Here is a 27,083-nt window from a genome sequence, read left to right on the forward strand (position 1 = left end):
ACCCACTGTTTCTAAGCTAATGTAAGGACTTGATCTTGCAAACCCTTACTCATGTGAAAGGTCTTCACATAAACATCCTCATAAACACTTGTGAAGAAAATTGGGACCCTTCAGGATGAAAATAATTGTTGATTGAATGATAATAACTACTACTAAAAAAGTATGAGATAGAGAATAATTAAAATGAAAATACAATTGGTCTCATATTTTCCATGGAAATAATTAATCCACATAACAGATAAAACATGGAATTACAAGAGTGAAATGATGAAGGAGTGAATTCTGGAAGTACAGAAGCACAATCATCTTAGCCTGAAAGGCACTAGCCTAAAAATGGTGTACTCTGAATACTTGAAGTTTCTCTGAATTGAATACTTGAAATTTCTCAGAAAGGAATAATTAACTATTAAAATCAAACTCCCTGACTTTTTCTGTGCATCTTTAGCAATGGTGTTGTGATTTGCTGTGCAGAGTCACACATCTGTGTTCAGATAGTGACTGAAATTTGGGAGAGTGGAAGTAGAGTTAATACCATTATCACTGCAATGTTAAGGCAATTTTGAATTACCTGCTTTCTCTACCTTTTTCAAACCCAGCTCACACCTGACTTCTACAGAGCTCTGGTACCTTTGCAAGGGCCATTTTGTTTGTCCTCTGTCATTGGAGGAAGTGTCAGCTGTGGCTCTACTATTGAAGGACTTAAGGAAATTTTGGGTCGTTTTCTCCAAGCTCTTTACCTGCTCCCAGAATATGACAACCAGGAAGCTGTTGATGAAACCTGTGGGACTTGATTTCAATCAGGTTTTAAAAGATAATTCTTTACACAGCAAGTCTGAAACTTGGTGCAAGAGGATATACTGGAGCAGACACTCCCAGCAGGTGTAAAATGAATTCTAGGAACTGCTGAACATCATAAATAATCTTTAAATGGCTACTGGAATGGCTAGGCAAGGGCATGTTGTCCTGCTTTCTTTGTACAAAAGTTAACGATGAAATGCAGAAAGTGGCCAGACCCTTTTGCTCTTTATAAAAACATCATCTCCTACTTGCAATGTTGCAGGCAAGTTTGGAAAAGGCATTTTTTTTATATGCTAAGTTAAATCAGCCTTGTTTAGGAGAACTTCATTAATGTATTGTAACTAACATAGTATAAAAAAAAAAGCCACCCTAATTTTTCCCTAGGAAGTTCAAAATTTGAGTTGGAAATGTTCTTTAGTTTTGCTTTTTTTTTTTCTTACAAATGGATCAGGCATTTTGCCATTTGCTTGTTACAATTTTTTATTTTTAAGATGGGTTTCAAACACACAAGAAAAAGAACTGGTTTGTTTTTTTCCTGCCAAGTCAGATTCTTCAGAAATAAGCTGCCTGGGACATTTTCTACTCCATTATCGTTCTAAACATTTCTGAGGCTGAACTCTGTGTGGAACAGTCCATTTTCATGAAAAGATGAATGGTAATGTGACATGATTATCCAGTGGATTAGGTAGTTTGTCTCTTTTTCTTTTCTCACTGCTGTTCATTGTGGCCATTTGGGGCCTTACCTTTTTTCAGGAGGGTCAGTCCTGCAAGGCAGTAGGCATCCCTTTGACATCCCTTCATCTCCTGTTGATTTTAGTAGGGTGTAAGTCTGCTCTGAACCTTGTGGTATCTGTCCCCAGCACTTCAGCTCTTTCAAAACCTCCAGCACTTTGGCTGTGTCCCAAGTTAGCTGGGTCCTCCCTCCTGGAGGAGAATGGTTTTGATTTTGGTAATTTTTTCTTCTTTCTTCCTAAAATGACAATGCTTACTGTTAAATTTCACTGCATTACTCCATAGCTTTTGAGCTAGGATCATCTGCTTTTATGGATAAATTCAGGCTGCTGGCTGGAGTGTTACAGCTTCTGGGGAGGCTTCTCAAACTCCTGTACTTTGGGACTTTGTCACCAATTGCTGACAAAGTGCAGCAGTTAAGCAAAATCTTTGGACATGAGTTTGAAGGATGGTCCTTCAAAGAAGTGAAGGCTTCATGCTCAAAATGTGTCTTTCAAGTTTTCCCCTTCCTTGATTTGCAGATGTGGGTTTCATTTGATGCATCCTGCTGTTATTACAGTTCAGCTTCCTCTGCTGCTCAAATCCTTAAGGCAACACGTGAATAGAGTCCAAATATGAGAGAGAGATGTTCCTTCTTGGGAGATTAGCAAGGAGAATGAGCATAAAAATAATGCTTAATTTGTCTTTAAACCTGATTGCATGTTTGCTGAGTGATACTGGCATTTAAATGGAATTAACTTGGCTGTGTGTAGGAGTTATTGATAAAGTAACTCAGAAATACACTTTGCCTGTTTTTGTTTCCATTATGCATTGGAATACAATTTTATGCAAGGCTAGTTTAATGAGGAAACAATATTTTAGAAGGTTGTTATTGCAGCCATAAAGGTCAACAGCTTTATTTAAGCTTTATTTTTATTTTTTTTTTTTACGGGGGCTGGGGAGGAAGAGAAGATGTTGTGCAAACCTGACTTTTTAAAAAAAAAATTTCTGCATCTTCCTTTTGCCACATGTTGTGAGATGAGGATGTGGTGTTCTCTTGACCCTTTGCAGGTGGAAAAGGCTGTCCCCCTGAGCGAGCCCTGCAGGAGCAGCGCGCCTGCAACGAGCACCCGTGTGTGCATTTCTTCTGGGAGGTGTCCCCCTGGACCTCCTGCTCCGAGGACGTGCTGGGCACTGCCCTCAATGCCACCTCCAGCTGGAACGGGGACCCCACCTGTGGGGTGGGCATTCAGACCAGGAAAGTCTTCTGCAGGAAGAGCAGCTCTGGCCAGGTCACTCCCAAAAGGTATTTAAAGAAAGCTTGGTAGTGTTTTTTTATAAACATATATATACACATGACGTATAAACGCATTTTCAGCAAGTGTGTGAACTCTGCAGCATTGAAATAATTTCATTCCAGGACTAGCTCTCCAGGTACTACTCCATCACTGTTGTAACAGGTAAAGAAACCAAATATCCAGCCCATTTGAACTTCCCATGAAAATGGAGGCAAAAAGCATGCTTTCAGTGGTGGAGATTTTTTACTGTAGCTCCTCTGCTACTTTAATTTACAGTTTTCGGCAAATACTTTCCCTGAAGGACAGGTGTGAGGAAAATATGAAATACATTTGAATATAATGTTCAGCAACTCCTTATTAGCAGTGCTTTAATCAAATAGAAAAAGTAAATAGATTTTGCATTATATTTACACTCCAATAAGGCAGTACCATATGTGTGATCTATATTGCTCACTTGGTTTATATAACTTTCATAATGTGATAGCAACACAGCAAAATTATGTATTCTGCAGTAGAAATACCACAAATTTTGCTTTGCTTTACTAAATGAGGAAAATAAGTAGCACAGATGTTTTCCTTAATATCGAAAAATCAAGACGTTGCTAATTATTTTTGCACCATTAATGAGTCTAGAGACTTAGAACTGAGTTTCCTTTCCTACTGTAACTCTCAAAACAATGCTGTTTGTGTAAGCAGACTGTGCTGATTTCAGTAAAGTTAATTAACATTCTTGAGGTTAATGGGGTTAATTAAATAAAAGGAAAGAAATCTGGTATTCGTGTATGTCTCAAATGCATTGATAAGCTTGAACTTTACCTAATTAAACATATTATTTATAGAGTTATGTAATGCCTAAAATAGTTGTTTGCCCCCTCCACTCTTGAGGTGGTGTAAGGGCGTAAGTTAACACTTAAGTAGCTGAATCATGGTTTTAACATTTTTTTTTTCTTATATGGATTAATGGCATATTCCCCCTTCAAATGGGATCATTTTGGGTTGCATGCATTACCAAGTATTGTTGAGTGATCTTTTTAATAAAAATTAATAAGGAGTAAGAAAAAGAATAATTCCCTTCCTGTTTGCCCACTTGATCTGCAAGATCTGACAGATCCCATAAAATTGTCCCTTTTCTGCTCTTCAAGTCCTCATATATTAACTGTGTCTGAGACTTTTATTAGAATGTGTATGACATGTTTTCCACGTAGGAGTTAAAAATGAATGAAGAAAATCACAGAGCTCTTTGTACTGTATTGCACTTGAAACTATTTTTGTGTTCCTTGGAGGTTGAAAGTTGAGGAATATGTCATCAGCCCTTACAGACAGGTGGTTTGAAGGCTGTTGCATGTTGTGCTAAAACAGGACTACTTTATAAACATAACTACTCACTTTCTTTGGTAATAAATACATTTTTTTTACTCCCATGAGCTTTGTGGTTTTGATGTCACAAACAGAGCTACATTTAGCCTGTAGTCATCAAGCCAAGCTCCCCATTTTTTAAAAATTTTTTTTTTTTTTAATCGTTGAAACTTAATAAATTCAGCTGAGTTGTGTGAGTGAAAAAAAAAAATAAGGCTTGCTTTGGCCAGGAGTGGTGTCTTTGATATAGCAGTGTGCTCACAGCCCTGTGAAAGTCTTAGGAATGGAATCTTTCTCCATAGTTTTAAGTTTTTATTGTGTTTTATCCACAGGTGTCCGGAGTCCATCCGGCCCGAGGCGGTGCGGCCGTGTCTCCTGCCCTGCAGGAAGGACTGTGTTGTGACACTGTTCAGTGAGTGGACACCCTGCCCCACATCCTGTCAGCCTGGTAAGCCTTAAAGAAGTCAAAATTTGGGGGGAAAATTAGAGCATTGGCCTAGAGACATGTGGCAGATGAAGTTCATGCCAGTCCAGTAATTTTTAGGGCATTCATCTGCGTGAATTTTGGACCTGAGGACTTTGGACCTTGACTTTTGAGTTGATGTTCTTTGGCAGGTGGGATCCTTGTGAGCAGCTTTGGAGATGTGAATTCTCTTTGCCTGGAAAAAATTCTTTCTGGGTTTCTGCCTTCAGAGTCACAGCTCCAAGGCTCCTGTGCTGTGTGGCTGCACATGGAATGTGCATTGCATATTGCAATTACATATCTAATGTAATTTTCTCAACCAGCCTGGGTGTATTTACAGGGGTGTGCAAGTACCTCCTGTGCTTTGTGGTTTTTCAAGGGCCAAACATCTTTGATCTTGTTGGTTAACTTTGAGGCACGAGTGTACAACAAAGTTTCTTTATAATCATCTAGTGTTGGGTTTTCTGATGAATTTGTGTTTCATTAATTGTTCAGATGAAAGTCTGCTCAGTTATCAAAATACTTCATTATTGTTGGTAGTTTCCTTGCCCTTCAAAGATTATCAGTGGATGCTTGTTATATTTTACAGGAAAATGAGTTGCTTTCTAAAACAGTGAATCCTGTTTTAATTAGCAATTTATTTTTAGACTTTAAATGAGCTGCCTATGAAGGAGTAGAATAAATTACCTGGTAAATTACTTTGTTTATTAAATAATAGTCTACAATTAAAATGAGAAGAAATTAATTATTTAACCTCCTTGGCAGTGTTATCATTTTAATATAATTCTAAATTAAAACTTCTTAGATGAGGGAGTTTGTTTTTTGCTAAATCTGTTATTGATATGGCTGCATTGCAAGATTTTTTTTTTAAATTTGCATTGCACAATTAAAACCACAGCATGATAATGAAATTTCTAAGCCACTATACATATGTGAGTTGTGAGGGGTGTTGTGGTTTTTTTAATAGAAAAGTTGTATTTAATGAAAGCAATATACAGATGGTGAATTACTAATCAGATCAAGCAGGAACAGGTATTGCCTGGCAGATTTAAAATTAATTGTGTACCAGCATAAGATCAGAACTTAGACAAACATGGAATCACTAAATCAGCTTTACACAGAACTTTACCAGTTGAGCTGTTTGTAGTTTATCTGAGGAAATACATCCAAGTTTACCATCTCACAATAAAAAAAGCTGACATTTTCCCTACATTTAAATGTCATCAGACAACAGTCTGTCTTCTGGCAGAAGATTGTGTGCTGCCTCAGGAGAGCAGCCAGCACTGAACTCAGGGCAGTGACAGATGGGTGGACAACATAATTCACAAAGGAAGTGCCACTGAGTCCCAGCACCTGTTGGGGAGGCAGGAGCAGGGAGGCTGTTGCAAGTCATTGATTCTCTGCCATTTCAGATACTTACAGGTGGCAACTGTCTACTGCAGTCTTCTGTAATGTATCTGTATTACCTGGGCTTTGAGGATGGATTGAAAACAGAATCAAAGAAGCAGTAAGGTGGCTTCAGGATATGAAAGTGGTTTGAATGAGCAGCAGGTGGATTTTCCTCTGTCACTTGCTTTCCTGGGGGTGAAGGTGGCCTGGAGAGGCAGCTGCTTTCAGCATGGATGAGGTACTCCCTGGCCTGTCAGCATAGATTTAAAACAGGGAGATTAAAAAAGCAAACAACTAACAATAAATAACATTTTTCATCTTCCTTCTGAAAATAGATGGTACCTGCAAGTACCTCTTCTCTTCTGGGCATTGGCTATCCAGGAGGAAGGTTAGAAATTTCAGTTACTTAATTCTCTAAACAAGTTTACATGAAATGTTAGATATTAACTGTCTTATTTTTTCCCATGCCTTAAATCAGATTTGAAATGAGATGGGGTAAAAGTGGATAAAATGCATGGTGTGCCACAATAACAAATTCCAACAACCTCTGCCTTGTGTCAGACAGCCCATGATCTACCACTTCCAATCCTCATAAACACAAAACAGAACTGGTCAAAGTGGAAGACTTAAGAGCTTTTATCTCTACAAAGGTATTGGAGACGACACTGATTTTGGTGACTAAAATCACAGAAAATCCCAGAAAATTTGTCTTTTTTTTTGTGTGTGTGAGCAGTCTCATGTTGAGCAGACTCTGGCTTTCCATCTGCTCAGGATCAGAGTGGGAAGCTGGATGTTTTCTGTGGAAGCTGGACCTGATACAGCACAGTTCCAGGAGTGAAAAGGGATTTTGTTTCTCACCTGAGAATGGTGGTGCAGCTCTGTGAGCCTGCGGGTGAAAGACAGAGGGAGGAAGGATGCAAGCTCCAGGGAGGAGTAAGAGTGGCTTGGTAGGAGTTGTGTGGCTCTGTAAAGGAGGAGAATGGAGGCTGGTGGCACAGGAGGGAGGAGTAGAAGCAGAGGTAAAGAACCCCTGAAATTCTCAAACAGCATTATCTGAGTTGCAAAGTCAAGGACAGAGAAGTTAAGATGGTCCTGAGATCCTGAGGCTTGGCTTTTTTTCAGGAGGGTGAACAGTCATAGCCATGCTGGAAATCAGTTTGGCTTTAAAAGGACAGTCCTCCACAGTGCTAGTACTCTGGAAAAATCAGGCTGTAGCAATTTTAACTGAAATATAAAAATTATGCTCATTAACATTTATAAGGAATGCTATAGAAAAGCCAGTGTGGAAATTCAATTTTGAAAATGGGGTTTGAGTAAGGTGCAATAAATGTTGAGGATAATTTAGTTTCTTGAGGTGGAGAAAATGACTGTGGGAAGCTCATTTAGATTTGGTACTGATTAATAGGAAGGAAATGGGTAAGATTCAAATGGTGGTAGATAATTTGAATGAAAATCATCACAAAGTGAGAGAGTTCATGATTCTTGGAAAGGAAGGATGGCAATATCAACAAAACATTAGGAAAAAAAATAGAGACTTCAGCAAACTGCAGGAATTGGTATCTACACCTCTTGGAACTTGTTCTATGCAGACAGAAGTACAGAAGACCTGGAAGCTCCAAGAAAGCCTCTCCCAGGGGCTGAAGCCCTCCTGGACTGTAATTCCTATTCTGAAACTGTGCTAATAGCAAGCCAGTAGCACTGGGGAGCAATGTGTAGGTCTGTATGTGATTTGCAAGTTCCAGGTTCAAACCATGAAGAGGAGCACCACACACATCTAGAGAAGCTCTTTTTTGTCTTACTATCAGAGCTGTTCAGGATCTTGTTTCCTTTTGGATTCTCATATTGTTTCACAAAGATTAGAATCAAGAATGCAAACTAAGCTAGAGGATATTAGACAGTGAAAATTGCATAAATGGATTCAAAATAAGGGGGAACTGAATGAAATGTACATTCTGAGAAATGGGGGAAGTACAACATGGGGAATGTGCAGTTGTTGCTGTTCTTTCCTGTCTGCAGCTAGCAGAAAAGGAGTGTTTCTAATGAGTAGCTGTTCCCATGTCTTTGGGGTTGTGTGGATAAGAAGGAAGTAGTAAAGTAATGCCAGAGCATCAAGTGACTCTCTCATGGGTGAGAAATTAAGTCTTAAAAAAGTAAAACTCAGTCATAACAAGGCAGACCAAACCAAAACCGTCCCTCTCACCTCTGCTCCTCCAAAAAGAAAGGTCAAGAAAATTGTAGATTACTCACTCAAGCTTCGTTATGTAGAAAGCCACAAGAACAAGGTATTACTCAAGATATAAACATTTCAACAATCAGATTGTAATAAACTGGCCAGTAAGGATTTATTGAGCACAAACTGTGCCCAATAAATTTAATCTCCTCTTTTTTTGACAGAGTAGCTGTTCTAATTAAGGGAAGTGGTAGATTTTTTGACACAATAAACTTTTATCAGGAAGCTGAGGAACAGTGGCTTAAATTAAATCACTCTTAAATGGGTACTCAGCTGCTTGAAAAATCTCACAGTGCATATAACAGTGAAAATAGTCTGTGTCTCCTTACTGCCTGTTGTAGTGTATTGATACACATGATAAGGTCCTGTGAGCCTTCTCTCCAAGATGAAGAGCCCCAGCTTTCCTGGTCTGACTCTGTGTGTCAAGTGCTCTGCTCCTAAATAGTCTCTGTGGCCTCAGGCACCTCTGGAGATGCAATGGACTACAAAATGAATGGAAGTCAGCAGTTAGAAATGCTGAAACTCACACCAGGCTTGTCAAATTCCTTGGCATGTTGTATGTGAGACCCCTGAGGGGTCACTGTACTGTGCCCTGGGGAGGCTGCATGTCCTTGGGCACAGGGTAAAAGTGAACAATGAGAGGGAATTGAATTGGACCTACAGAGCTGGCTTTGCTTAGTTTAGAGAGGGGAACACTTAGAATGGATGCAGGCCCTTGCAATTTTGTAAATGTTATGCATTAGGTGACAGAGATAAACTCTTTTCTTCATGTAGTGGACAGAAGATAAAAAAGTTTAATTTCCAGGAGTGATGGTGTTAGATTAGATTTTAAGAAAAGGCTCTTTGTGAGGCTTTACAGGCAGCAGATCAGGCTGTGAAAGGAGACTGTAGGAAGCTGTAGAGCTGCCTCAGGTAGTGGCTGTGAAAGCAGCAGGAGAGGATCTCTCTGGATGTGCTTTTCCTGCAGCAGGGCAGCAGCTGTGCTGAGCAGCCTCCTGCCAGTCCAGTGTCCCTTTGCAGTGATCTCACAGGGGTGGCACATGTGCCAGTGCAAGCTTGTATGACTTGGTATTTTTAAAGTCAACATTTTTCTTGGATCTGTGCTTGTGCTTTGTGTTCATGGTGTGACTTCTAAGTTTTCCTTCTATTCTACTATATTGTAATTTTGCTGCTGCAGCTTTGCTCTTATTCTGAGCTGGAAAAATGATAGTCATAGTGGGCTTATTGGCCCACTATGCTTTCCTCTTTCAGACATATTTGATGAAGTCCATTATTTAAAGCTTTTTACATGGTCTGTAGCATCCATTAAGGAGTTCTCCTGAGATCCCTTTTTACTTTTCTAGCACCTGTTTTTGAAGTGTGAGTACAGTACCCAGAAAATGCCATATGCAGTGGTTAAACCAGCTCTCAGTTTGCTCTTACCACTTACACAGCCAAGGATTGTGTTTGCTTTAGCTGTAGAGACAAATAGATAAATCTTGTTCTTGTCTTTCCTGCTGCATTCTGTGCATGGATTTTGTGAACTGTGTTCCTAGATGGATTGGTCTTGCATCAACTCAGGTTAAGTAGGGAGTTAGCCTCTGTTGGTTGCAATGGTTTTCCCATCAGGAAGTTATCATCTCTGATTTCTAGAGCCATAAAGATGGGTTACTGGTAGCAGCCTGAGACCCCCAGAATGTGTTCTTAGAAACAAAACCTTCCTTTATGACAGTTTGTTTCTTTGGCTTTTATTCTTTTTCCAGTTAAGGTGTTTATTTTCTTATTTATTTATTGTCTTACTTGATTTGGTGTTCTGATAAACAGATGTTTTTTGATGCATTTCTTAGGCTGTTGATTTATCATCCTTCCAGCTGCTGTCCTGCTGAACTACTGGTAATTTTAAAGGGACAAATGTTAGAGTGCTCATAGTTTCACAATATAAATGAAATACAGAGCATGTTTCTAACCAAGGCAGCTAAATCATTAACTTGGGATGACAGCTGTGTCTGAAAGACAACTTTTTTTTTTTGCTTTACAGGCAATGCCACTGCAGTTAAGCAGTCCCGGTACAGGATTATCCTTCAGGATTCTGCCAATGGGGGACAGCCATGTCCAGACACCTTGTATGAGGAAAGAGAATGTGAAGATGTTCCCATCTGTCCAGTGTATAGGTAAAAACTGTTAGCTTGGAAATCTGTCTCTAGTGGGTGTCCCCTTCTCCAGAAATGACTCTTGTCCTGCACAATTTTCACCAGAAAATAACACAATTTTGGAAAGTGCAGAGTTTAAAACAAATGGTGTACCTTGCAAAATGTGTAAAAGTAGAGCTCAAGCTGGATATTTCAGTAGATCTGGAATCATCAGAACAAGCACCAACAGACATAGCTCCTAGAAATAGTAACCTCAGGGTCTGATGTGTGTAAGGAAGCTGTTACTGGGAACTCCCCCCTCATTGTATCTAAAAATCAATGTAAGCTATTTTGGGACCACAAGCTCTAGAGTGCCTGAATCATAATTGCATGGTTATTGCAGAAACTCTTGTCTTTTCCCCTGGTACTCTCACTCCAGTGAATAGTACACACTTAAAAAGTTCTGATTAGACAAATAATACTATAGAGCAGTTACTCACTGCTCTTCATTAAGATTCTGTGGCCCATCTGTTGTGCAATATTAGTAAATAGAAAAGCATTATATCTTTGCATATGAATCTCCAGCCTGCACATCCCATGGAAGATGGTCCTGGAGCAGAATGTGGAGCTGAAGGGAGTGCCAGGCAGGAGACACAATGCTCTGCTCTGCCTGATGCCATGGAAAGCTGCTTCCCATGGCTCACCCACCTGTGAGCATGGAAAGCAGACTGGGAACAACATCAGCTGTATGAGAGCAGGAGGAGAGCCTGGTGCCAAAGCCCACTGGAGACTGGAGCTATTTACTGTGTATCTTACCTAACTTTGAAACATGCCCTGCAAGATGAGAGAGGGGAACGTTGTTGGACAAGGATGTGACTTCCTAGAGGGTGAACCTGGCATCTGAAATCCAGCTCCCTGTGCTTGTGTCAGGAGTAATTACAGCTTTGTGACTCCAAATGATTGGTAACTGGAGTTTGTGCTGAGATTTGTTCCCTGTTTTCCAGTTTGAAGCGCTTCATTGTTGGCTGTTCTGCTGCAGGTGGAAGAGCCACCGCTGGAGCCCCTGTGTGCTGGTGCCAGCCTCGGTGCGCCAGGGCCCGCCGGGGCAGAGCGAGGCGTGCGGGCACGGCCTGCAGTCCAGGGGTAAGAGTCTCCATCCTGCCCCCAGAGCTAGAGGTGCTGCACTTGGCATTTAACTCTTTGCTCTTTTGCAGTAGGTAATTTAGAAACTAACTGAAGTACTTTGCTGTTCTGATTCAGGGCAAATTTGGGAGAGAATTCTTAGAGGGGCTTTTCTAGGAAAGCAGATTAAATTGGACCCTCCCCCCAACCAGTCTGGGAGAAAAATACTTCTTTTCTACTCTAATTCTTTGGAGAAAAGTGGAAAAAACTGTTATTAAACAACAAAACCTAAGCAGTATTAATCAATAAAACCCCTTGCTGCTCTAAAAGAGGTGACAAACTGAGAAAGTCCCCTCCCTGGGCTGCAGTTCAGCTCACTCAGGCTCTGATCAGTCCCTCTGGTGCTGGAAATGCCGCAGCCCAGGCCCGGCCCGGTGGCCACAGGTGGAGCTGCTGGTGCTCTGCTGGGTGTTCAGTCCAGAGCAGGTTTAAACAGGTCCAAAGAAAAGGGAAAAAAAACCCACAGTCCGTGGAACTTCTTTGCTTCAGCTAGCTAAACTAACTAACAGCAAAGGTGAGCTCTGTCCCGCTGTCTGTCCATCCGCAGACAACACAGTCCAGGAGCAGGAATGTGGAGGAGTGAGTGCAGTGCCTGAAAACAAACTGCAGCTTCTTCTCTCCCCCCTTCACTCTCTGGAACAAGTGTTAAAGGTGCAAAACTTATTATTCATCGTAAACAGAACAAGATTATTGGGGAAAAAAGCATCATATAGTCACAACCTAGGACATTTATGAAATAAAGTGTTGGGAACTGCTTCCATTATAGAGTTGTTCTGCTGTTCTGGGCATTAAAGTACCACTAACACAATAGCTTGGAGTATAGGAGGAGATCTACACTTGATGTTCAAATATCCTAACCTGCTTTTCTGCCTAAAGCTGAAGTGTGTGAGCTTTAAATGAATTATCTATAGGCCTTTATGAAGTAATCCATTCTTTGTGCTAAAAATGGAAAAGATAATTTCCTCATAATTTTGAATTTTACTAATGGTTTGCCTGAGGCCTGATTTTCATTAAGACTGTTGAAGAAGTTCAGCATGGGTAAAGGCTTTGGGCTCCTGCCCTTGGCATAATTAAGCACTTAGAAATTAGTGGTCCCATTGTCTGAACAGAAGTGTTGAGAAGAATGTTCAGAGTATGCATCAGTCTGTAGTGGTGCCTGCAGATGGCTGGAGATGTGGTTGTTATCAGTCTCCTGGGAAATACAATGAAACCTTTAACAAAAGATTATTTTTATTGAAAAAAAAATTGCTATACAGGTATGCTAACTGAGGAAACTTGACATAATAATTTACTCCTTCACAAAGGTAGAAGCTATTCTTTAAAGATGAAATGAATTTCTTATATAATTTGGAAACAAAGGAAAAGAAAGAAAAGCCCTGACAGTATGTGGGATGTATCTGAAAGAAGAAATGTGTTTTAAACTAACACTCAAAGGAGTAAATATCTTTAACTAGGTTTTGACCACAAGCCTTTCCACAAGGTTTTCAAATCTGTAAATTGTATTGTTCAGCCTCTGTGAAGGGATGGTAATCTTGATGTTCTAGTAGGTGCATGAACTTTGTGTTAATCTTACTCTGACAGAAGTATAATAGAAGAGTATCACGCTTACTTTTACTGTGTGGAGAGCCCTCCAGTAATTTCCTAGGCTATGTTCTGTTCTAGGGTAATTGTGAAAAACCTACCTGGCTGAGATTAAGCAAAAATAGTTTCAGTGCCACATTCACTTTTTTGTAATTAACTGTGGCTTTTGTAACAGCTTCAGTTTTCATAATTACATGTAGTGATAGAACCACTCTGCTGGGTATTATTGAAGCTGAGTGGGGTCTCAGAAAAAGGAGATCTCAGATGAAACCCATGGAAGAAGATTTTTAAAGATATTTTGTATGAACAGGAGGAGTGATGGCCACAGAGAAGGCAGCTGAAACCCAGCTGCTAACTCTGACCATACTGTGTCTGGAAAAGAAGCTGCTGGGTTTTCAGCAGTTCTGTATCTTACCTGTGGAAGTTTAGTAAGGGAAACTTTCATAAAGGTTTTGTTAATACCTCTCCTTGCTGGTACTTGAGCTCCTCAGGAGTGTGCAGAGGTGCTCTGTGTTTTCAGGGGGCAGCCCTTTAGGCAGGGGAGATGTTTGCTTACATGCCTTGCAGGGGCTCTTCAGCTTGTAAACCTCAGTACTGGAGGACTTCTGATCCTGTCATTCTTCACTGGAAGGGGGTTTTGGACATATTTGTGAATTACCATGTGAGGTGAGGCTGGGGATTTGGGTTTATTCAGCCTGGAAGAGTGTCTAGTGTGGAGTTCACATATGAGATGGAACCACACTTCCCAGAGATGCACAGTGAATTAACAGAAGACAAGTTACAGGCTGGAGTGAGAGAAACTCCCAAGTTGCCCAGAGAGACTGTAGACAGCTTGGAGATACTGAACAGTCAACAAAAAAAGGTCTTGAGCAGGCCTTTCTAACTTGGAGATTGACCCTGCTTAGAGCAGGCACTGGATCCTCAGAGGCCCCTTCTGTCCTAAATTACCTTGTATGATACTGTGAGTCTGTGGGTGTTTTCAGGGGAATCTGGGCCATGACTAGAAGAATCCCAGGTGTAAGAGATAGTTGCTGCCTTCCTGCAATATTCAGGCATCCTGTGAATGAGCTTGCATTCGAGATATCACCACCACTCCACACAGTAATTGCATTACATAAAGTACAGCATCTTTAGCCAGTAAGTGCTTCTCCAAAGAGTATTCATATGAATTTGGCTGGTTCCTTTTTTGCTGTGTGACAGCAATTACCCTTTTACTTCTGAAGATAATCAGTCTCACAGTTCCTTGGAGCATCCATGTTTTAGATTTTTTTTTTCTCTCCATACCCTGTCGTAAAAAAAAGAGGATTTTAGTTTTCAGTGACTGTCACATCTAGCCAATTATATAAGAACATGAAATTCATATAAATTATTTCTAAAGGAAAAAAAAGTGTGTGTTTATGTGTACCTATTTAGGACAATGATTGTACTGATGGAAAATGAGGTTTGAAATGACTTTCAAGCTCTGTTCTTTCTCTTGGCTAGATTCTGAGATAGGTACTTAGAGATCCTGTTCCATGAGCTTTTTCACTGAAATTGCATGTAAACGTACTGCATAATATGCAGAAGATATCAGAGTTTGTCTGTGAATAATAAGCAGAATAGCCAAGGAGATGACAGCTGTCTGAAGCTGCAGTTTTTTATGGTTTTATCTTGGAAAGATATTACACTAATTACAATAGCCTTTCATTTTTTATGTCAGCTTCAATGGACTAAGTTATTCAGCAAGCAGTGCCATAGGAAAGAGAAAGGTAGCCTTTAAAACTAATAAATATAGTTGTTATTTAAACTTAGTTGAGGCATGATTGGCAAAAAGCCCCCAAGACAGGGCACTCAAATAAAACAGGGTGAGGATGTTGCTTGACAGTTACATAAGACAACATTACTATCAGTAAATGAGGAGCTCTGCAAGCTTTTGTGTTGCTGTGCAGCTGTCATTTGCCTCCACCAGGGACTAATTTACTAGGAGGTGTCAAGATTGTGAGAAAAGGTCCCACACAGGGGTGAGGGCAATCCCAAGCAGAAATACAGGCTGGGTGAAGCATGGATTGAGAACAGCCCTGGGAAGAAGGACTTGGGAGTGTTGGTTGATGAGAAGCTCAGAGATGGCAATGTGCACCTGAAACCCAGAACACCCAACTTTGTCCTGGGCTGCATCCAAAGCAATGTGGGCAGCAGATGAGGGAGGAGATTCTGCCCCTCTGCCCCACTCTGAGACCCCACTTGGAGCTCTGCATCCAGCTCTGGGGTCCTTGACATGAGAAGGATGTGGAAAGGTCCAGGGGAAATCACAGAGATGCTGAGAAGACTCAAGAATCTCTGCTATGAAGGCAGGCTGAGAGCTGAGGTTGTTCAGCCTGGAGAAGGCTCCAGGGAGATGTTGGAGCCCCTTACAGTGCCCTGAAGGGGCTTCAAGAGAGCTGGAGAGGGTGTGGAGTGATAGGGCAAGGGGGAATGGCTTTAAACTGACAAAAAGTAGAGTTGGAAGAAATTCTTACCTTCGAGAGTGGTCAGGTAGGCCCTGACATAGGATGCCCAGAGAAGCTGTGGATGCCTCCTTCTCTGAAGTGTTCAGGGATCAACCCTGGGATAGTGGAAGGTGTCCTTGCCCATGGCAGGGGTGAAATGAGATGAGCTGGATGGTTTCCAGTTCAGACCATTCCATGGTTTCATGAGAATTGCTTCTTCTTCAGGTGCTGTTTGGTGACTTCCCTTGTTTTGGATATTTGTGATGGAGGATCCTTCAGGAATGACCTCTCGTTTCAGTGCTGACATGAAGAGCTACCTGGGACACACACAGTTTTTGGAAAAAATGTGTTGCTCATTACAAGGGATTGTTCAGGTTTAATTAGTGGATGGAAAGCCTGTTTTAAGCAAGTGTCTTTGAAGGTTGCTTCAAACACCATTGGTGATGTAAACAGACACGTATTAAAGAGCGGGTCTAATGAGACTCTGCTTTAAAAACTGGTCCTGGAAATACACTGACAACATGATTATGAAAAAACGAGTTACTTTCCAAAAGCAAGGAGAAGCTGCAGCAATGGGAAATGCCATGTCTTATTTCTCCTGCTTCTGCCACTTTGCTTTGATTCATTTGGAGTGTTTCACCATATTTCCCCCCTGTTAATAAGACAGTAAGTCCTTCTCAAAGCTGTAGCTCCCCATCTCAAGAATACAGAAATGCTGTGACACAGAGCAGGAAATATTTTTAGAGATCGTTTATTGATTTATGTACAGGAAAACAACAATGCAGACTCACCAATGCAGTAATAAGAAGCTATTCCTTAGCTTTGGAGAACAGAACTCTCCCTGTCTCACCAGAGGTCACAGGGTGGATCAATCCTGGACAGCCCCATTGAGCATCTCTGGGGTGTATTTCCTGTGGTTGCTCTACTGTCAGACCACACAGGATGTATTTCCTTTCCTGCTTTAGCTGGGTTGTAAATTCACACCACATGGATTTTGCTAAGATGGTTAGTGTTAAATATAATCTGTTACAGTTGAAAAGTTGATGTATGAATTGACAGTGAAAACGTGGGATGCAGGCAGCACCAGACTTGGGCAATTTAAGATTCCTGTCTCCTTCATTGCAGATTTCTGGCTCTTGCTCTGGAGCTTTCTGATAGCTGTAGGGACATTGCAGACCAGACTGGTTTTAGGCTGATTCAGACCAAGAGAAAATAATCATAAGAAAAAAATGGGAACAATCTGCTGTCTAAGTTTCCTGAGTGTGTCTAAATACACTGATAGTTCCAGTGAAGTCTTATATAAAACTTAGGCAGTACTATGATCACAAGGCTAATAGTGACCAAGTTAATGCATCATATTAAGCAAGATGAAAGGATGAGTTTAGATATAGCCTGTTAAGATTGTATCTACAGAAATATTTCAAACGGGCATCCTTTAGCTGTATTATCTCATGTATTATCCACCAGTAACTCAGTATAATAGCCATATATACTCTTGTTGTTTCTCCTGCAATTATTTTATGGTAGCCTCTTTATAATGAGATATGCCATCAAAAAAGCATCAGTGTTACTATTTTTTTTGTTCATAAGATAAGTCACCCAACAGTTCTTATTTTCTGTTTTGTAGATAGTTAATATAACTGCTGATTAGCTAAATGAACACATAAATGTGATTTGAGTTGCAGAATGCTTTTGCACAGAATTACCAATTTCAGGAGGTACATATTAGAATCTTGTGACAATTTACAGGCTGAAGGCAATGTGATAACCTGAAGTTTATAAGGAATCCAATTATGACAGTAAATGTGGCAGAGACTCAACTGCTTCAATTTGCTGGTGATGTTTTTGAGCAGGACTCTTGGTGCAGTCCTGTGTCAATCTGTCCAGCTGACAGCAGCTTACCTGTCATCAGCAGCTCCCTCCAGTATTAGGGAGCAGGTAGGGCAGGTAGGACAATGGCACCTTGAGCCTTATTCTGAGGGATGCTGGGTGTTCATTTGTTGGTCACTGTTTTTCCTGGTGGTTCTGGTCTAGGGTGTAACAGGTGTTACAGGGACACAAACAGAGCTGAACTTGAGTGGTCCCAGCCAGAGTCCTGGTCTGGAAGACACCTGCCTGGCAGCTGGTGGCATTGGGAGCAAATAATTGAGGGGAAAATTAGTTACCAGTCAGGAGCTGAGTCTTGTTTGTGATAGATTTGAAAAGAACGTGAAGCAGAGTTTGTCTAGGATGGCACTGAGGCTCAGGAAGGAGATTGCCTTTCCAGAATGAAGTATCTTGGTCTCTTTATCAGCCATGCCTGCCCAGGGCTTCACCAACACTTTACAGATATAATTACATCATATCGCAAATTCACGAAGATGTGTTGCATTATTTTCCTCTTCTTGTTGATAATGCAATTTTTAGCTTTAAAACACATGGAGAGTAGCAGGGGGGTAAGTAACAACCAAACCAGAATTGATTCACTGTTCTTGTTTTTTGGTAGTTTGATTTCTTTCCTTGACAAGGCAGTGGGCTGGAGGTCAGGCAATAAGGTAAGGGAAAGGCAGCACAGATAATATTCCTTAACTTCAGGAAGACATTGAGTCCAGTCCCACATGAAACCCTCCCATGTGCACTACCAAAGTATGACCTAGAGAAATGCAGGGTGAGGTGGTTGTGAGCTTGTTGAAAAAACCCAATCCAAGCTCTGTTATCAGCTATTTGCTGTCAGTCAGGAAGGCTGTTTCAGATGGCTTCTGATCAGATCCTGACAGCTTCCCACGGGGCACACGCACCCTGGGCTGCCATCAGTGCTGTCACTAACAGTGTGGATGATGAACTAGAGAGCACATCTGTAACACATCTGGGTAGCTGCAAATTGTGAGTACTTTGAAGGGCAGACCAGAAATACGTGTTGGGTAAATTTGAGCATGCTCTGAAATCAGAAAAGTGAAATTTTCGTTAAAGAAAAATGCAGCACTTGCACTGTAGAAAGGTGGGCAGCAGTACTGTAGAGGAAAGTCTGGAATTCAGACTTATATCTGGCATTATCCTGTGGTGAAAAAACACCCATCATAAAATTATGTTTTGCTTACATTTTCCTTTGTACCTCCATCTCCAAGTTCCTGAAATTTATTCTTCTGTTGCATAAAACAGAATCTATTTTATAGGCAATCCTCCCTTTTATTTTTGTTCCATAACACCTTCTGCCACTATAAGTAATGACAAACAGTTGAGGTCAGGTAAAAACACCAGAACTTTCTCTTGAGTAATTCCAATTCCTGGTTTGCCAATAGATTCAGAATAGATTAGAAACCTTTTTTTTTGAAATATCCAAATTTCATTAACAGAAAGAAATTAAGTATTTAGGAGTCTACCTCTGGTGAATAGCACTGAACAAATTAAAATCTCTTGAGCTTAATGAAACTTTACCCTTGGTTTTGCATTTAAAACTAATCTTCATTCTCAGTGAAGTGTGTATATCTGCACACAGGAGATGGAGAGAATGATCACTACAGTATGGATGTGGGATTACACGAGTCCAGATTGCTTGTGTCAGATTTCTGTCAGTTTACATATAAGCTTTGATCTGTTTTTAACTGTAGATTTGATAATAGATTTGCTTCATGCAGAAATGTGTGTCAGTGTTTCACAAAAGAGGAAACAAGGAAAAATTGAGTAGAAGACAAAATGCCATACTAATATCATGCATGCCTATATGTATGCATTCTTAGCCTTTCCTGCACCAGTGGAATGAGGAAGATATCCTCTCCCAGAGAGATTTTCCATGGGATTAATTTCAGTTTTGTAGCATTAGAATTGGCTGGGAGCAGGAGGGGAGGGGAGGTGAGGGTACAGATGAGGCTATGTGAGGTATAGTGGACCAATCTCTCTGAGCATTTTGGCTGCCTTTGATATTCCTGTAGTTTAAGTTATGAGAAATAAAATCACCTGTTTTCATAGAAATCAGCCTGGGCCAATTTCTTAAAACCTGGTGCTGTGGCAGAGGTGTCTATGCTAATGTTCATGGCTGGAATCTGCAGCTGGGCACTGCAGTGGGACATGGAAATTTGTCCTCATATTGTATTACATCCCACTGATCTTCCAGGTAATATGTTCTCCTAGATCAATTTTTCTTTCTTTGGGTGTGAGTTGATAGGACAAGGGGAAGAAAGATTGATACTGGTTTGCCAGTGACAGGTTATTCACAGAAGAGTGATGGTGGACTGCCCTCCTGTTTTTAATGGGGGATGTCAGCAGGCATCAGAGGACACTTAAAACTATATTTCAGCCTGGGTCTGCCCAGCTTGCACCTCAGGTACAGCTGCTCTAAGAGTATTTCATAGGCAGGGGGAGAATTGGCAAGACATTACTTTATAGACGTGAACTAATAGCAGGAGAGACTCTGAGTCATTTCTGTCACTGTAGCCTTATGCCAGCAACATAAAAATTGAGGAGACTCTTAGAGAATTTGTCCTGACAGCAATCTACAGTGCAGCATTTTATCCAAAGGCAACTCAATGATCTGTAGACTTTCCGTAAAATAAAGATGATGAAGACTGCATCAGATAAATTACATGTATTTGATTTCCTTCAAAACCAGGACAGTATATTCTACTCTGCAGAAGGGAATGAGCAGGCTCTCTAGCTTAACTATATATCTGAAAAACAAAACAAATATCAGCCTCTTAGTGCCACACAGAGCATTTGTTTTCTGGGGGAAAGGAATAAAAGCCTTAATCAAGTAGAACAGTCTTTTGAAGCCAGAAGGCACGAACCCTGAAAATGTACACTAAGGGCATGTTATATAGAGGGATTGTTAAAAGATCAAAATAATGAGAAGTAAAGGAGAAGGACATCAAAGCTTGCCAGGCTGTGTATTTCTGCCTTGATTAGGAGGAAGGAGGGAAGAAGGGGGGAAAAAGGGTTTTAGATCAATAGGAAGTGGCCCAGTCACCTCAGACAGCACCATACAAATGTGTACAATTTACAGGAATTGCTGGAGCATCTCAGTCATAAAAGTCCCACAGGATCTGACAGGGCTCACACCATATTTAACAGGCACAGAGGGAGAGAGTTGAGATTGTCTTATCTGAAGGAAACTCCTTTTTTAAATGTAAGGGTAGATAGATTTTCATTTTGTCTTTCATCCCTCTGATTAAGTTCAGCTCTCTTTGGTCCTCCCAAGATTTCTTTTATCTAGTGTGGAGTCTGTATGATCTAAGCAACTATCGTTGGTTGGCAAAAGTCGTTTTTGGGGTCCTTTTTTAAATGATGGATTGTCATTAAACAGAGTATAGTAGATGAAAGAGGTCCAAGGAGATCCAAACTGTGCCGAGACTTACTCAGGAGGATGAAAGGCATAATGAGAGACATAATGAAGAGCAATCTCTCCCTCAAACTGGAGGCAGGCCCTCTCAATTATGGCTTGTTTTTACCACTAGCTTCCAGTGATTTAAAATCCTAGTTATGAGCAGTTGATTCAGACTTTGCACAAAAATCCTGGGAAATTAGTATTCTGTGAGCAGTAGGCCTGGGTGGTGACACGTCATGGCTTGTGCAGAGGATGTTACAGACTAGAACAGCAATCTCTTCTGTGGCCATGGGTGGGTTGTAAACAGACCTGTTCACAGAGTCTTCTGTGTGCTCTTTATCAGAAATACAGAAGCCATTTCATCCTAAAACTGTTTTCTTCACTTAGAGCCTGAAACATGAAGGTTTCTAATCCTTAATATTTTAAATGAGCTCATTTTTGTTGCTGGTTTTTGGCCCCTGTGTGTGTCTGGCATACCTCAGTTCAATGGGGTAATCCTGCAGTGAGCAAACTATTGCAATTTCTTGATGATTTTCAATTTAATTGAATCATCTTTTGTTCTTGAGGCATTTGTGTCCTGATTGGTCTCCCTTTTTGTTTGCTGTTTTATATAACACTTTCACATCCCTCTTGTTCACCTCTCCATGTGGAGGCAGGCTCATTCAGTACTGATTTAGATCTACTTTTGCTTTTATAAAATTTTAATTTCCTGTATGTCACAGTTGTGCTGTTTACAACTCCAAAGACAATTCATGCCAAAGCCTCTGTGGTTCATAGGGAAATTGTTAAAAATTCATCTGAACTGAGCAGGATAAGATCCAGGTTCTCTTGAAAATGGCCTTAAGGAGAACTTTTTTTCAAATAGACGTTTTGAATAGAAAAGCTTGAAGCATTACCAAAAATAAGCAAGTTTATTAAAAAGCTTTTATACTACTAGCTGTCAGGAAAACACTAGAGATGTTGCTTTCACAGTTTTTAGCCAAATAATTTCTTTCTTGTCCACAATGGTCTCAGTCAAGTGGCTTATCAGCTTGTGAGACATTCCAGAGCCACTAATTGGAGGAATGAAGACCAGTTGTTAATTCTTACAGTATGGTAGAACCAAAGGGGTTTAATTTGAGATATAGACAATACTGGGTTGAAATGTTGATCCTGTTTAAATCAATGAAACATTCAAAGACTCTGTCAATTGTTTTGACTTCCCCCTCTTACCTCCTGGGAAAAAAACAAAACAACAAACCCAAACAAGTAAACAACCTCCCCTCCAAAAAACCCTGAACAAAAACCCAAACCAGCAAACAGAAAAACAAATCAACAAACAAACCCAACTGTTGGTGAAAGGAAAATAGGGATGTTGAAAGGAATGCAGAGTTTGATTTATAGCATATATTGTTCATTGTCAGACTCCCGAGGTTTGACCTGTCTGGGGAATTTCCTTCAGAGGAACACGATAAAAGTCTCAGTTTGCATTTTCCCTTTTTCTGCACTACTTAGAAAGCACTTCTTAATGGAAATTATTGAGTAAAGTTTCTTTCAATAATTAAGAACTAATACTCACCATGAAAATTAGCATCCTAAGTGGCAGAGCTCATCAATAAGGCTTACCATAAATCTTCAAGCACAAGATTTTTTGAAGTGTCATGCCACAAAGGTGTAAAAGGAATCCTGATGTCATGTTTGTTGACTCTGAATTTGTATATTCATGTTACTCCAATTGCTTTATGTCTGCAGTAGAGGTTTTAGACATGAGTTTTCAATTTCAGAATAAATGAATAACCTTGAATCAAACTGTCTTTCAAAATTCCCAGCATCTGTCTTTCAAACAGGTGCACTAAAGTGACAGAACAGTAACTGGAAGTGACAGGGATGCTTATGAAGTGCTTGCACTTGTGAGAATACATCAGGTGTCTGTGAACTGGTCGATATTACATTTGCTTTGGGTGTCCAGTGGTGCTCCTTTCTGCTGGCACAGTTTCTAAATATGTTCAGAAATATTAAAAATTCTGAGTGGTGTGTTTAGCGCTTTCTAAACCAAGTCTGATGATTGCAGTAGTAATACTTCCAAACATTTTTCCTCTTGGAAACAAGCCTTCTCCACTTCCCTTATTGTCATCAATTTGGTTCTGAAGAGACTCAGGAGAAGATTCCGTTTTCTTTATTTTTAATAAATCAAGTGAAACTTCATCCAAAAAATTGGAATTCCGCTGAAATAAAATTACTACAGAAGAAAAAGCCATCTCTATACCTTGATGGCAATAGATAGTAATGAAAAATATGTCACCTTCTAACAAAGATTTTTCTAAAGTCAATTTTTTTGCTGGCAGCTGCTGGTTTTACCAGGTGCTTGCATCATTTATTAAAGGATTGCTGATATTGGCTTTGTGAAATAAGGAAAGTTTTGAATAATATATTCTGGTATTTGATAGAGTTCTCCTGAAGCAGAGTATTTTGTAGTGTTAAATTTGGATCTTGGATGTGAAGCCTTGTAGCAAATGTTACTTTTTACTGCTTTTGTGATCAATTCAGGTCAGTACTATTGTTTCTTTTTGACAGTTCACTGAAGTTTCAGCCCTGCAATCATATATTTGTTTTCTTTGATGTGCCCCAAGGTGATTGAAGTTATATCTTTCCTACTGTCTTTTAGATATCAACTTTCTGTATCTAAGTTTTTATCCCAGTCTTTGTGGATGCAGAAGAAGTGTCTGAATTCGAGGTATGCAGTATGAGGGGATCTTACCAAGCTATTAAAATGTGATAGGCTTGTCCAAGGCCATCTAGTTCAGCCTGTGTTTAATTCAGGGTGAAGGAGATCAGCTCATCCTCAGGGGATGCGAGACATGCCGGGCAGCGCTCCAGCCACGGCTGGGACACGTGGCCTCCCCCAGCCACTGCCCTCACTGACCATGGGCCTTTGCAGCCACTTATTTATTCCTTGTGCTCCTGGAGGGCAGCTTCATAATAGGCACTTAACAGCATTTGAGAAAATCAAGCATAAATAGGCTTGCAGACGTGAGCAGCTACTGCAGACATGAACTCTTGAGGGCATTTGGGCGATTATCTCTTCTGTTGCATTTTAACCCCAGAACAGAGGATGTGGTCACAGACATTCCCTGCTCAGGGCACGGTGGAGAATTTGTGGGACTGATGCCTCAGGTTTTAGCTTTTCTATTTTTCAGATTCTGTACTGCTTTAGTGTATACTTTGGAGCTTCATAGTAGGAGATAGTGAGCTCTCTTCACAGAGTAGGGAGACAAAGCAATTCCTTCTCTACCTGGGGACCAAGGAGAAATGATTCAAATTTCAGACCCGAGAGCATAAACAACATGGACTGAAGAGAGAAAAACAAGAAGGATGGGACTGCATGGGCTAAAGCTGAAATTGGACAAATAACTCCAATATGCAAATGGAGCAGAACTTATAAAAGTGAGAGACTCCGTGACTGGTTGTCCATTTTGTGACCATTTTGGTTCATCTTGGGTGTAGCCCTGGCTGGGCTTTTGTGCTGCCCAAGGTGCATCCGTTGAGACCTCCTAATAAATCCCTACTTTATTCTTTATCTCTGTCTAGTCTCTGTTCTAGGTCAGCCTTCACAAGGCATCAGGACAGATCAGAACTGCCCTGTTGGTGACAAGTTGCTTTCACCAGTAGGTGCTTTTTCAGAACCTTTTTGCAAGGTTTACTTAGTGGAGCACACAAAAAGCAGTGCTGAACTCAATCCTGTGGGATTGGATGGGTTTTGTGCAAGCCACATTGCTGATGTAGTTGCATGTGAGCAAACCTCCAAACACACAGGGACAAATTTGTGCTTCATGGATAAATACATACCTTCAGTGCCTGGTTTCATGGAGTACAAATTTTCCTGTAATCTAAGCACATCTGCTCATTATAATTAACTTGTGTGATGTGTGAAAAGAAGAGCTACATCAGCTCTATGGCATGGTTAGATGGATTGCTTCCTCTCTGTTCCTCACAATGATTAATTGTAGCATTTATAGGAAGATGGCTGTTTTTCATTAATTTTTGGGTTTAGATTATATATCTGGCCCCTTTTTAAAGCTTATTTAAATGTTAATACTCTGCAAATCCGATATAAAAGCATAAACTTTGTAATTTTAAATACTTTGATGAGAAACAGGGCAAAATGTGTCTGCTCAAATTGTCTTATCTGAAGCCTTTCAAAGATGCCTTTCCTTATTAGATGAATTTCACAGGTAACTGTAAATACTGGAGGCAACCATGAAAGAAATGTAGAAGGATTATGGAGTTTCATTTGACCCTAATTGCTGGTGTTTCCAAGGGGCAGACTTAATAATAATGAAACATATTAGCAATTTGCAGTTGGTTCTGTGGTTTTGCAAGTATTACATTTTTTCTATGAATGAAATAATCACCTAATATGTTTCCAGAAGTTAAATACACTTAGTTCTTGGGCTGTATTTGAAGCAGTGCAGCTGGAGAAAGATTGTCCTTCTGGAACGTCCTGGCTGGGTATCCAGCACCGCTGGCAGTACGGGGGCACTGTCCCGGTCTCCGTGGTTCGGGACAGTGCCTCAGGCAGACGCTCTGTGCTGTGACAGCAGCAGGACCTTGTGGTGGGACATGGCTTGGCTTGTGGTACAGTCAGCAGGAATCAGAGAACGCTCGCCAGCTGTGGTGAATCCAGGTTTATTGGGTGCCAGGGGAAACCAACAACCGAAGAGAATGAGGGAGAGGTTGCAGCAGCTTATAAGGAGGGAGGGACACAGGGGAGGAGTCAGTCCTTGGACAAATAGGGTTTCAGAGGGGAGTGGGATATAAAAGATTGACTTAGGGAAAACCCCAATGGGGATAACTTGAGGGTGGGGCCCCAGCCCCTGAGCCAATCACTCGAGGCTCTAGCTGGAAGTTTCTAGAGAGTTCTAGAGAGAAGGGTGGGAGCGCCGAGTGACGGACAGGGCACCGGGGAGGGATTTGAGAAAGGGTACATTGATCTCCAAGGCAACTGGGGAGGAGTTGGGATAACTGGCAGCACAAGGGAGGGAAGGGAGAACCAGGGCAGAACCATTGCATGATAGGAGGAACAGAGCAGTCCAACTTACACAGACACAACACAACATGTATTTGAATAAGATTTGATTATATGCTTTATGGAATGTAAATGTTCAGGCTTGCAGTGGAATAAGTGATGGGTACACGAGTACAGCTGTCAAATAGGTTGATGAGGGGAGCCCAATGATCCTGTTGTATTTTCTCCCAGTGCAGTCATCGTCATCATCCATTACTTGCAAATGAGTTAATGTGTTCTGTAGATGGAATTCAGCCACAGGTTTTTATTGCTGTTGAGTTTGCACAGTCAGAATGGCAGAAGCAAAAGAAATGATGTGTGGAGAGTATTGAGCAGAAGTCTGAAACTTGGGTAAAGTTGCAAGAGGAGTGAACAAAGTTCAGCTTACTATTAAAAAAATCTTTCTGGGTTGCTCAAATCATATTGATTAAATGATAAACAAAGTACTTTCTTGAAATCTCAGTTAACTGGCATAAACACCCTGATTGAATTATGCTGCAAACAGAACACCATAAGGGAAAATGTCTTTACCAGTTACAGTTATATCTTTTTTTTTTAGGATTTCTTATTAAAAATTTAATCTCAGGGTTTGCTAAGAAGATAAACTAGACTCAACAAAGAAGCTAATGCAAAAATAAGCTATTGCAGTGGCATCAATGAACAGATACAATAAGCAAATAAGCAATTTGCAGATAGAGAGTCAACATCCCATGAAATGTTTATAAAGGTAATATTTAAGATCTCATAAAATCAAATTGTATTCAGATACAATAACAAAATTCAGTAATAAAACAATGGTGAATAGTCAGAGATTATCATAAAGCAAAAGGCTGTATTCCATTTCAGAGGTTTTCTTTAGTGCTAAACATTCTATGTGTTTTTATGTCATCTCCACCCAATCTTTGCATACCCAGTTACTCCTGGTTAGAGTGTGCACATCTGAATCAAAGTCCTAAAGGCATGTGCTTTTTGGTGCAATATAATTTAATTACTAAGGAAGTCATTTGGGATTCACGGTGCTGAGCATTTTTAGCATTTTTAGTCCTCAAGGAAACAAATTATTCTAAAATAAGGCCATTGTTCTTTTTGTTTCACTGTGTCCATCAACCTAGTACAGAGAGAAAATTGATGTATTTAATTTTTTCTTTTTTTTTGGTATAGC

At 40.5% G+C, this 27,083-nt stretch overlaps 1 protein-coding gene across 4 annotated transcripts in view; it reads left to right on the forward strand.

The window, feature by feature from the left end:
* Window positions 1–27,083, forward strand: part of THSD7B (thrombospondin type 1 domain containing 7B) — a 300,207-nt gene that overhangs the window by 163,882 nt on the left and 109,242 nt on the right. For all 4 annotated transcript variants that reach the window (XM_077181738.1, XM_054636437.2, XM_077181740.1 and 1 more), the window contains exons 10-13: window positions 2,581–2,815; window positions 4,496–4,611; window positions 10,263–10,395; window positions 11,393–11,496. In XM_077181738.1, the coding sequence (XP_077037853.1) occupies window positions 2,581–2,815; window positions 4,496–4,611; window positions 10,263–10,395; window positions 11,393–11,496 (588 nt within the window). The remainder of the gene's footprint in view (window positions 1–2,580; window positions 2,816–4,495; window positions 4,612–10,262; window positions 10,396–11,392; window positions 11,497–27,083) is intronic.

This window comes from Agelaius phoeniceus, chromosome 7 (genome assembly GCF_051311805.1).
Source record: "Agelaius phoeniceus isolate bAgePho1 chromosome 7, bAgePho1.hap1, whole genome shotgun sequence".
NCBI lineage: Eukaryota > Metazoa > Chordata > Aves > Passeriformes > Icteridae > Agelaius > Agelaius phoeniceus.